Here is a 12,246-nt window from a genome sequence, read left to right as displayed (position 1 = left end):
AGTGCAGAAATAGGCAAATTTTAATTTGCTTTTAACTGAGTAACTTAAGATAGTCAATAATTCCAGTTTCCAAGAAAAGGATGATACGATTTAGTCTTGAACTACTGAATGAAATGATTATTGAACTGGGTCAAGCCATAAAGTGCCCTCTAGCCCAAGGTCCTGTATGAAACAGAAAGCAAAACCAGGCCAACTATGTACAGTATTTTTAATACTTGCAGCCTTTAGATATTTCCAGAGTATGGACTTCCAACCTGAGACAGCTTCTGTGTTGCCCTTAGTGATATATAGATGGATATATAGATAGATACACATAGATATATTTATTTCCCACCCCCTGGAAGTGAGGCAGGTGGTCCCTTTGACTCCTGTGTACTTGGCACTCATCTGGGAAGGAGAAAGGTGTAGTACAAGAAAATGTAGCAGGGTTGAGTGACTAGTACCAAATAAAAAAGTAATAATGGGCATTGTTGGCCACTGCAATGGCTCACAGATGTTTAGCATAGAGACGTTGTCATTTGGGTGATGAGACAAAGATTCCCTGGTATACATTTTATTATAATATTTAACATTACACATTTTAGAGCAGATTAGGTTTACATATCTGCATCTATGCAGTTTTAATATCAGGGATAAATTTGTGTAATTATAGCTCATATTTTGTCCCATTGCAGCTATTTTTGAAAGTTAAATAATTGCTGATAGAAGGGAGTGGTAATTTATGGCAAGAAAAAATGCTCTCGCCTCATCTTATGTGGAGGGTGGTGGGTGTAATTCTGAAGCTGGTCCTGTTTGCTGCTTCTCTAAAATATTCACTGCTGCTATCTGTAGGCACGTTTTGGGGACTGAAAAGATTCACAGCAGTGTGGGTATTTTCTTAGTAAATGAAATGATCACCATGCAGAACGCTTGTAAAATATTTAGATAAATGGTTGTCTGTAAGTGGGGATATGGAGGTATGTTTTCTAAATAAAGATACTTAATTTTGAAAGAAAATAACATAATAAATTTCTGGTTGCTAATAATATGCCAGAGAATAGATTTTTTTTTTAAATGGATCTAGGTTGCCACAGCTAGGGAAGGCATCAGCTTATTTAAGTAGTAAGCTGCTTTTAAGGAACCATGTCTGTTTATTAACTTAACGATGTTCAACAAATGATTAGATTGAAATGTAGATACTGTCTTGAGAAGATGAATGTCATGAGAAGGAGCTGATGGGATTATAACTTCAAATATATTCCTGTTTATGTGTTTAATGTACAATTAAATGCCATTTGTTTAAGAAAGAATTAATAATGGATCTAGTATAAACAAATATTGTTTTTGTATCACTTAGGCTCTATTTGATTTTTGTTTCATGAGAGCAGTTCAGAATTAAGATTCCATTATTTATTAGCTAGAAAGAAGAACAGGAAACAGCACATCTCATGTGTTTAGCTAGGAAATCCCTGGAAGCTGAGGAAATGGATAAACATTATGAATGTAAAATACTCAAAAGTATGAAAGTCCACTTCCAGGAAATGCTGGATATTTTGATATATAAGAGAAATATTTGGAAGATCTGACAAGACATCAATCATGTGAAGACATCCTGAAAGCATAATGTTATCTGACATTGTAGAGGATTAAAACTAATTTAGGACATTCTTCTAATGCAGTTGGTATGGCATAGTTAGCCTGGGAGTTAAGGAGTTTCAGGAACCAACAATTGTAGACTTTAATAAACACGATCCCAGTATTTTAAATTCTTCATTTAGGACACGAGTCAGAGCTGTGTAGAAAGAACCAAACACAGACAGTGGACATTGAGCATGTACCTAAGTATTTTCTTCCCAGTAGTGCAGCCTTTGCCATAAGAGATGCTCCATCTTCCTCCCTGAGAAAGGAGGAACTTCTCCAATGCCTTTACTGAAGGGAAACCTCTTCTCACTGCATTCTTCAGTAGGGGAAAATATCCATGCAGGAAAACACTTTATCATGTGTAAAGCATAAGACCTTCAAATTCAGTGGGATTCATTGTGTTCCTAAGTTCAAGCAAGTTATTTAAGCTTAGGAGTTAAACCAGCAGACACAAAATTATGACCAGCAGGGTCAGTCTGTCAGGTAAGATACTTCCTTTGTGTATTTAAGTACATTTCCTGTCATTGTCAAATGTGCTAAAAATCTTTGTGTACTCCAGTAATGACTGCTGAAGTCTGCCTAGTTAAGGAATTAATTTGGTATAAATAATCCCCTATGTAGGTAATCCGGTTTTATTATTTTTAACACCAAAATCAGCATCACATTTGAAGGAATAAATTACAAAACAAGAAGTGTAAAAAGTAATTATTGCCGATATGGTAATGAATTCTCTAGTGAATTCAGTAGGGTTTGTGGGGTTTTTTTCTTTTGTTTTGGGGTTTTTTTTGTTAGTTTCGGTTGTGCTTTATAAAACATGTTTATAGACTATGTCAGCAATGTTCTTCCTCAGTTGCTGTTGCAAAGACTATTTTCATAGTTTATCACAAAATGCCAGGTTTGCTCAGCATGTAATTTAATCTTATGCTTGGAAGCATCCACATTACTTGGTTATCATGAAATTATTCTTTAATAAAAATGTATGGTTTGTGATCTATATTTTATTAATTTGGTGAGTCAGTTTATCGATTGTTGCAGATGCCATGAATGTATAATTTGTCACAGTTATTGGTTGCCTGTCAGCAGCTTGTAGCGTCACAGTGTTCTTGGCTCTTGGGGCACCTTAGGCAAAAACCTCTCTTGATCTGCAAAAGAAAAGCTTTCTCCTGTAAATTATCATCAAGACTTGGGTTGATATCAGGTTTATCACTTCACAGCGTGTATTATCCTGTATTAGCCCAACTCTGTGAGTATATTTATAACCTGGCCTGCTCAGGCAAGGGCTTCGAGCAATTACATTTTAGAGATTTTAAATGTGGGGAGTGAGGCCAGAAGGAGCACAGCATCAGAAACAGGAGGCACAGGCTTTGTCACTGTTTCAGTTTGCTCTGAACTTAGGAATTTTTAGGGTCACCAGAATGGAAAACCAGAAGAAAATTCTGAGGCATTTTTATCCCCCTCTTCTACAGCAGATAGTTTTTTCTGCTGTAATATACAGCAGTTATGACTTTTGTTGATTGAAAAGTTTATTTGCAAGAATAAATGTTGAAGAATTTGAATTTTTTTTTAAAAAAAGGTTGTTGATTCTGTATATTTTAGCAAAGCAGGTATTTATACCCAAAATTGTTTGACTTGAATCAGAAACTTTGCTAAGAATTTGGCAGTGGTGATGCAGATTAAGCAGCTTTGCATGCTGGAGTGGAGCTGTGTGGTTGAAACATCTGCTGGTTTCGTTTTGTTATTTTTAAAGGCTGGTTCTGCATCCTGGGAGCTTGTTGAAGGCATGCACAGAGCTTGTGTGCCGTGTCAAAACCAGTGGCTGAGCTCAGATTTTGGCTGGAGTAGTTCTAGTGGTTTATATCCCCTCATCTTTTTGGAATCTCTAAAACATTACTCTCCGGTGCTTTCCAGCGATTGGTCGCGATTTAGGCAAGGGCATCCTTCCACACAGAGTGGAACAAGTTCCCTAGGGGCTCCCCAAGTTTTTGGCCTCTATAATTAATGCACAGTGGAGGAACAAAATAAAAAAATCCGGGAAAAGGCCCTACTCAAAATAACAAGAGCAGAGGGAAGTTAAGGCGGGGGGGGGGAGAGAGAGCGAGAGGAGAGAAATAGAAAAAAAAAAAAAAAAAAAAGAAGTAGAAAAAAGAAAAAGGGTGGGGAAAAAGTAGGCGGGGTGGGGAAGGAAAAACGAGAGGAAAAAGGGAGGAAAAGAATTAATCGCGGGGGGCGGGCGAGGAGCGGGCAGAGCCTCTCCCCGCCCCCGCCGCTCCCGGCCGCCGCCGCCTAATGAGCTGCGCCCTGATTGGTCGGGCGCCGGCGGCGGGCGGCCGCCATTGGCTGTGGCCGCGGCGCTCTCCGCCCCCATTGGTCCGCCCGCCTGCCCCGTATTTTCAGCAGCGGCGGCGGCGGTGGCGGCGGATTCCGGTGTGGAGCCGGCGGCGGGATGCAAGGTGGGCGTGTGGGCGGATGGATGGAGGGCGGCACGGGGGGATGGAAGGACGGATGGACGGATGAATGCTCGGTACCCGGCGCGCTGCCCCGTCCTTGCCCACCGTCTTAAGCCACGCCGGTTGATTTTTATTTTTTTTTAATAATTATTTTTGCACCGCACCCCCCGGCGGCCGCTGGGCGGGGGCTGCGCCAGCGCAGCGCCAGGGGCAGCGCCGGCCGCATCCTGCCCGCTGCTCGGGGGATGCGGCTCTTTGTGCCGGGGCCAGCGGGAGTTTTCCCGGGCAGCGCCGCCGGGAAGGCGAGGGGATGGATCCGGGGTGGGCTGCGTTATTCCCGGCGCCGGGGGTGCCCCGGGACCGCTGCCGGGTGCCCGCCGCCCGTCCCGGCGCTGCGCTGCCGGGAACTTGGCGAGCGCGGAGTTGGCGCTGCCGGTGTCTCCGGTCGGGAAATCGGGGTTTGCGTGTGCTGAATTGCGGAAAGTAAATGGGAATCGGCTGGGGGATGTTGTCAGATCCCAGAGGAAAAGCCGGGGTTCTTCCCATAAGTTATTTCTGTGGATTCGCCAGATATTAAATACCTCCCTTTCGGTTAATTGGAAATCGATGTGGTTAGGTGCGGTTATCTGAACGTACTTTGATTTGAGTTTAAAATAACAAATATGAAGTTAAATACTCCCTATTTTTATCTTGCTTTCTAAATCTGTTACACGTTTCATGGACAAATTTAGCTCTGTTATTCTTCAACATATCTCCTTTCTTTTTCATGAGGCGTTTTACAATAAACTGTATTTATTATATTTCTTCTGTATATTTAACATCTTATGAAAACCACATTCACGTTTTTAACTTCGGAGTTTCCTGGTGGTTTTTATGGCAAAAGTTACTTCTGATGTTACTTCAGACAGAGAAATCTGCTGACAGATTTTGCAACTTCTTTCTCTGTGGCATTTTTCTCTGCATAAGGCTGCAGTTAGGACTGGGTCCTGTGCTTTCTGTGCCATCTAGTAGTTAGCTGGGAATTTAAATACACTGTGAGCATCCCCAGCTGGAGATGGTACTGGAAGCTGTAGTATATTTGTACAACCATTTCTGTGATATGTGTGAAAAGCGGAGATTTTGGATAGAAATAATTGATTATGGCCATTCAGAAATCAGTGCTTGAATGTTTCTTTCAAAGAAAATTGCCATTGAATCTTTAAGGTGTCTTATAAAGAATTTAGGTTAAAATTAATGGGTCTGTCACTGTAATCAGTGTGATTTACACCTGCATGTGTGATTAACCCCTTGCTTCTTGCCATTGCAGAGGCAGAAAGGTGCTTGTGGGGCCAGCTCTGTTGCTAGGGCTAAAACCTTAATTTTTTTTTTGCTAGCCTGAAGCTTTGAGAATCAATATACAGGTTTTTACATGGAGGGATGGAAGAATTTCATTCTGGCCCTACCAAGTAGGAGCAGCCCCTGCTCCTCTGGGGTGTGAGAAGTGGCCAGAGGAGCCTCCCTGCCCCAGGTTCCTGTGTCCTCGCCTCCTCCTGAGCACCTAGGGGTGCATAAACATCCTGACTGCCGACAGGGACTGTGACAGGTGGATCCTGGTTGGGAAAAATGATGATGGATAGGAACAGTACTTGTTGCACCACTGGTGATTTGTCATCTCCCAGGGAAAAACTGTGCACCTGCAGTTCTTTGATCATCTACCCAAATCGTCTGAAATGAGAGACACCCGGAGAGTTTAACTTGAATTTATCAGCGTGCTATAATGAGGTGATTGTGATTACGTGAGTCGGTGAGAAGTTCAGGGAGTAATGCATAAATGATTATTATTATTAATAAATACATGCTATTTATACAAGCGATCTGTACTTTTAAAAATGATGCCAGCTACAGTTCAGCAACTGCTGTTTGAAAGTAGAAATACCCATGTGTACATTTTATGGCACTTTGATTTTGTTACATAATGGCATGCATAATTTTCATTCATTATATAAACTTTTTTCAGAACATCCTGAGAAAACAGACAAAATAAGGTCTACGTCTGTTTGATACCTAGTCAGGCTTTTTTAGCCTAAGTAGCAAGTTCTGGTATCTAATAGTGTGTAAACAGACTGCAGCCAGGCTGGCAGGCGTTGCCTGCTTGTGGCAGTAACAGAAATATGAAAGATGATGTGAGCACTGCAGAACTGAGTTACCCTCCACGCCTCCTGCTTGTTTTCTCACCCAGGCAGGTGAGGGGGAGCAGATGAAGGATTTCCTTTCCTTTTGGCACAGTACTGGATTACTTCACTGGTAGCAGGTAGAGATCCTGTGACCCCACGCAGCTGCAAAATACCTTGTTGTTTCTTACTCTAAGGTTGCTAAGTGTAGACTTAATGTCTAAAGAAGATGCGTGTTACTAAAAATATATTTTCCAAGTATGACTAGATAATAAACTCTTCTGAATAACTCAACATATAAAAAGGTCGGGTTAGAAGAAAGTGAAATCATCTTAGTTGTTTTATTGGGGTTATAGTTTTTCCTAATTGTATGAGATGGATTAATAGACTCCAGTGTGCACAAGAGGATTCACATAGATGAAATAATTTCGCTAAACATAGATTACTGGAGGTTTGGCAACAGTAATAAGGATAAATCATTCATTTATTATAAAGCAGTAATCTGAATTTCTTATTTTTACCTACTTGTGGGTCTGAAACAATTGAAGTTTTAGCAGACGCTGTCTAGTTGTTTTGTAGCTGGTTTTTGTTTGCGTTTTTCCTTTTATCGTGACCTTAATGAATGGAGAGAAAACATTTCCTTGCTGAAACGTGAGGGATTACTGAGTCTTCATGGTGGGAGTTTCTGTCTTACAGTGGATGTGACTTACGGTAGCACTTTTTCCTGATAGCAGCAATGTTTATTTCAGAAGTATAATTTTCATATTTAAACACATGCAGCGCTAGATTGGAAAACTTTTAATGACAATTGCATGGCATGTTTGTTTGTAAATGGTTATGTTGAATGACGGGAGAAAAATTAATTTGTAGTTGCTAAAGATCTGTGATTTTTATATCTGTTATTTAACAGAGCTGTAATGTTATCACTGAGCGCTGCCAGTTGGTTATAAAGTGAAATGTGTAACATTTCCTGGTAGTAGAGTTGCTCTAAGTAGAGAAATAATTTAAGCGGTACAAGGATTTTTATAGTCTTCTTGTCACAATTAACTGTTTTGATGAAATATGAATTTACACAACATCTGCCTTTTGGGACCGACGTTCCCATCGGAGCGCGCTCGCTTCCCACACCAGCAACATCCTGCCTGGAGCCTCGTGGCAGGGCAGGATGGGCTGGAGCCTGCCTGGTGGACAGGAAACTACAGCAGTGTAGGCATTCACTTGGTGTACCTCCTTGGGAAACTTGGGCAGGAAATGATGCTGCTGGCTGTGAGTGTGAAACCTTTCGGTTTCGCTTTAGCAGGGGGCCCTGCGTGGGCACAGCAAGGTCCTGACCCGCAGATAGCTCGTCCCATTCTTGCTCCTGCAGTCCCTGCTCATCCCCCTGATTCCTATGCTTGTGTCTGGGCAAAAACACATAGTGTTTGTGACCTATTGATAGGGTGTGGTTTAGCGTCTGGTACACAGTGTTACAATTGATTTTGGTGGGAACAGCACTCTATTTCCTGGAGCTGCAGATCAGGACTTGAAGTGAGATGGGGGAATCCAGCTGGACCTTGCAGTGTCAAAGCAGTGGGTTGTCTCCTTGAGACTCTTCTGCTCTACATCCCTGTAGTGGTCACTTTCTTAGCAGCGGGGAACAGCTGGCATTTTATATGGTTGCTCCTATCAAATTTATCTCTTCATAGACCACTATGTCTTTTACTGTTTTATTTTCCTGCACCATGGGGTGGAGGGTGGCTCTTGCCATTCCTGGCTAAGCTTGGAGATTGTCATTAACGTCTAACTATTAACATTTTTGTGTGCATCCCAGGAAAGGCAAGTTCATAGGGGGGTGAAGTAGCCCAAGAGACACTGATGCTCCTCCTTAGTAAGGGCTGGGTTGGGAGGAGAGATCAGGAGATGCTTTTGGAAAGATGCAGTTTCCCATCATGGGGCAACTTGGAGCATAATGAAAAATGGGCACAATGATGAGAGACTGTGGAAAAATGTTAAAAAACATTCTACACAACTTCCTGCACTTCTCATACATGGCCTGTCTTGTTTAGTAAATGTTCCAGGCCGCTGCTGTCCCTCAGGAAAGAAACTGCAAGTGTAAGGTCTCAGCCTGGGACAAGCAATATTCAGTACATGGAAATGGTACTGAAACATTGACACTAAGTGCTGTTGGCACAACATCCTGCAAATTTTGAGGCACAATTTTAAGAAATGAGTACTCAAACTAGAGATTGTACAACTTGGAAAGTGTGGCATGTTTGTTCTCTTGGGCTATGTAAGCCATCTCAGTGCTTGCTGCTATTTTTGCTGTCATTCAGGGCAAAATAATTGAGGTCGCTCATCAAGCAAGCTGTGGTGTTGTGAAGACAGCAGCAGGCTGTGCCGTGTGCTACCTTTACATCCACATTTTAGGAGACGAAGTAAAAATAGTTCCAAGTGTCATATCTTGGTGAAACTATCCAGCAAGACCTCCTGATTCTTGTTCAGATATTTAGTTCAGCCTTCTTCCACTGCTCCTACCTGCGTCTCTGCTTCTGATTGATCTCTTACTCAATAATTGCAAATCATTACAATTGCTCGGTCAGAGTGAAAAATTGTGTGTAACAGGTTGCTGTTACAGTGGAGATCAATCATGTTGCCTTAGAGCTAGTTTAATGTGGTGAAGGAAAGAGCCTGGACTAGTTAATTGTCTCTTCTCTGGGTTATCCTTCTATAAAATGGGAATATATAACCATCATTATAAAAGGTGTGTTAGGACTCAGTAAATATTTTTGAAGCACTTAGGGATTGTAGTTAAAAAAATAATTGCCTAGTAAATTGTCTACTTAATAAAATGCAAAAATAAAATATGTAGAATATATTAGACTTCATAATAATTTAAATAGATGCATGTAGTTTATTTACCTTCTCAATGAGAACTAACAACCATTGAAAGCGAACAGGTCTTTAGGAAAACTATATTGGCAAAATGAGATTATTTAAATTAAGGTTTCCAGTTCACTAGCTTAAATTACTTTTACATTTATGATTTAGGCTCTGATTTAAATCATACTTTGTACTGTTAGTGTTCAAAATTTATCATCAACATTGAAGCTGCGAACACAAAAGACGTTCTTGGCAAGACTTGCGGAATGCAATGTCAGTATATTCCTCTGGAATACTAAAAATTTAGAAAACAAAGCCTTTCCCTTGACACTTATGACTTTTGATATATGAAGGGAAAAAACCTAAACAAGACAAGCTGCAATGGTTGTATTTTAGTCAACAGATTAATGGGTGGCTGTTCCAATGTCCTGGAAGGGGCCAAGGGCTGAGTAGAGGTACTGCTGCTTCATGGCTTTGTGGTCATTGGCCTTTTTAGAAGGGAAGGAATATTTATAAAGACTTTCTTGACTAAATAACATCAATCTCTTCATCAAATATGAAAGGACTGGTAATGGTAGCTGTTGTTTTTGTTGATGAAGAGAAGTACCAAGAAAAATTGTTTTGCATTACCAGCAGAAATACTGCCGAGTGGAAGGGACTTCCTAGAGCTTTTTATTCATTTATTGTTCTGCTGAGCAATTAGAGGAACAAAATCTCTTTACATCTTTTTTACACTTGACAGATTGGCATTTGTTTTTCTCTCTTTTTCAAATCTCCAAACAACCAACAAGCTGAGATTTTCTTCAGTAAGGAAGGAAGTTTAGACCAAAGTTTCCAGAATTTGTGACTCTCTTTCTTGTGTTACTGCAGCTGGGAAGACGAAGGGGAAGGTGTTGGCTTCATGTGAAAGCTGCAGGTAGCCTTGTAACTGTGCAAGGCTGTAAATCCTCAAAACCACCTCTGCCTCTCAGCAGTTTTCCATGGGGGCAGCCAGGGTACAGTGTGGTCCCAGAGGTGGGGGAGCCATAGGTGATGCTCAGGTGAGTGCACTGAGAACATGGTGCACTTACCTCTCTTGCTGATCTCTTTTGGATGGTCAAAGGGGATGGAATGCTCACTCTTTTCACAGGACCCATGTATGCTCAGGGTTTTTTCAAACTTAAATGCCTGTGAAATCAGGAGCAGAAGAATGGCTCTGGGTGTGGACTTACTAGCCCTTTATTTGCCTTAAGGAAATTTTGTAAACAGGGATCTGAGTTGCATTTGTTAAGAGATGGTAACTTCAGCTTTAAATAATGATGCTTTAACTTGTGATCTGCATTTGTATCTTTACAGAGTAAATACCAGATTGCGTACGTAGTTTTGTACCTTTCTTTTTTCATTCTTCCTCAGAATATCTTGGAATAGAATAACCTATGAATTGTTACTGTGGCTTATTGGCACCACATTTTGAAATCCAAGTTCAATAAACATATTTCCTATCCTCTCAAAAAAAAAAAAAAACAAAAACCAAAACCTCCATTATTTGCTGAATTATAAAAAAATGTTGTTCAGCTTATTTTGTGTGTACCCACTTCAGTGACCAGAATATCAATGGAGGCTTTGTTTAAACGTTTTTCTTTATTTTTTTTTCCTTCCAATCCCACCCACATATACACCTGTTCATCTAAGTCTTTTGGGCCAGATATCAGTTTATTTGGTTGGGGTTATGGCTTGTTTTTCCCCCTCCTGCTCCATTCAGTTTACTGCTTGCTGTCAGTTCTGGCACATCCCCTTGTTTTCTGTAAGATGCCCCTGGAAAAAAGGCTTGTTTCCAAAGGCAAAAAGGTAATCTGGCTGGGAGTTGGATTAACTGTTGCAGTAGCTCATGATAAACATCTGTTGCAATACTCCCAGATGAGAATATTGCTTTCAAAACTATTTACTGCACATTTTGAACTGTTCACTTTACTTGTGGTTTTACTTTTTTCTCCCCTCCAATTACTAAATTCTTTCAATAGGGCATAAATCCATAGAGTCCATCTTGGAGCCTGTGTTTATTTTATGATACAGACAAGGAAATGGGGTTGTTGAGTTACTGTTCATGCGCTGGAGCCCCTGAATATTTCTGACTGGAGCACGGAAGTGTGTGCATTCCTTAATAAAATCCAAGTGCAGAGCAGGCCCCTGGGAGTGCTGCCGTGTGTGTCCGTGCTCTGCCTGTGCTGGAGTCCTCTGGATGTTTTCCTCCTGCTCTGAATTTGGCAAGATAAGACTGGTGGGGAGTGGAGTTTAACTTGGATCTGAAACCCAAGGGTGGGTATGTGGTTGGAAGGGTTTGGCCAACTGCGCTTGGGACTTGCCATTGAGGAAACCTGCTGTTTGTTTGGAATATTCTTAAAATTTTGTTTGTTTGTTTGTTTTATACATTTTTTAAGAAAGTTTTTAAATTCTGGATTGAATGAATGAAATAATGACAGTTTCTCCTGCAGCTGGCTTTTGAAGTTAGGTCTGCCAGCAGCCGCTTACTGCTGTAGCTTAGGATCAGCAAGCAAACAAAGCAAACTTGGGTAGGTTTTCCCAAAACATCAACAACCTTCTCCCCCACCCCACCCAAACCACAAAACCAAACCATTCTTGGTGTCTCTGGGAAAATAACATTGGAAGGCAGTATGGAATACCTCAAATGGTGAATGTTTTCCAACAAATCGTTTTTCTTTCTTATGTTAATAAGGACAGTGCTCTCAACATAATCACGTTCGAAGTATTTTACACCCATATTTCTCAGAAGCTGAAAAGTATTTTGTGCTGAATTTCATATCTAAATGTTTCCTATCACAATCAAAGAAATGGTCTGGGTACTTTACATACGTGTTAATCTTTACCAGAATTAACTCTATTTGCATAGCAATCTAACAAACATAGACAAAGAAAGGGAATTTCCAAATACCAAAGCTACTTGTAGCAAAAAACAAGAGTCTGTAACTTTATTTCTTGCTGATTTTCTTAGGTCTGGCAGAACCCATGTTGTTTCAGCAATAAATCTGTAAGAACAGCTGTTCTGATTCAAAGCAAGCACTTACAATTCAATATCCTGTCTCTGATGGTGATCAGCAGGTATCTAGGGAAGCATACAAGAACAGTGATAAAGAGATGAAATTGAAGGTGAGATTTCTTAGTTTACCAGTTTT

The 12,246-nt window shown here is 40.8% G+C and overlaps 1 protein-coding gene across 4 annotated transcripts in view; it reads left to right on the top strand.

Annotated features, from left to right (window-relative positions):
- The window catches only part of CTBP1 (C-terminal binding protein 1), a 234,961-nt gene that overhangs the window by 81,643 nt on the left and 141,072 nt on the right, over nt 1–12,246 (top strand). Inside the window, exon 1 of one of the 4 annotated variants that reach the window (XM_066317343.1) lies at nt 3,995–4,070. The exons of the other annotated variants lie outside the window; for them this stretch is intronic. Coding sequence (XP_066173440.1) covers nt 4,064–4,070 — 7 coding nt within the window. The 5' untranslated portion in view covers nt 3,995–4,063. Of the gene's footprint in view, nt 1–3,994; nt 4,071–12,246 lie in introns of those variants that run through there. 4 annotated transcript variants of the gene reach the window in all.

Source organism: Sylvia atricapilla, chromosome 4, assembly GCF_009819655.1.
Source record: "Sylvia atricapilla isolate bSylAtr1 chromosome 4, bSylAtr1.pri, whole genome shotgun sequence".
Lineage (NCBI taxonomy): Eukaryota > Metazoa > Chordata > Aves > Passeriformes > Sylviidae > Sylvia > Sylvia atricapilla.
The sequence above is the reverse complement of the archived record's forward strand: the minus strand, read 5'-3'. Positions and strand labels throughout refer to the sequence as shown.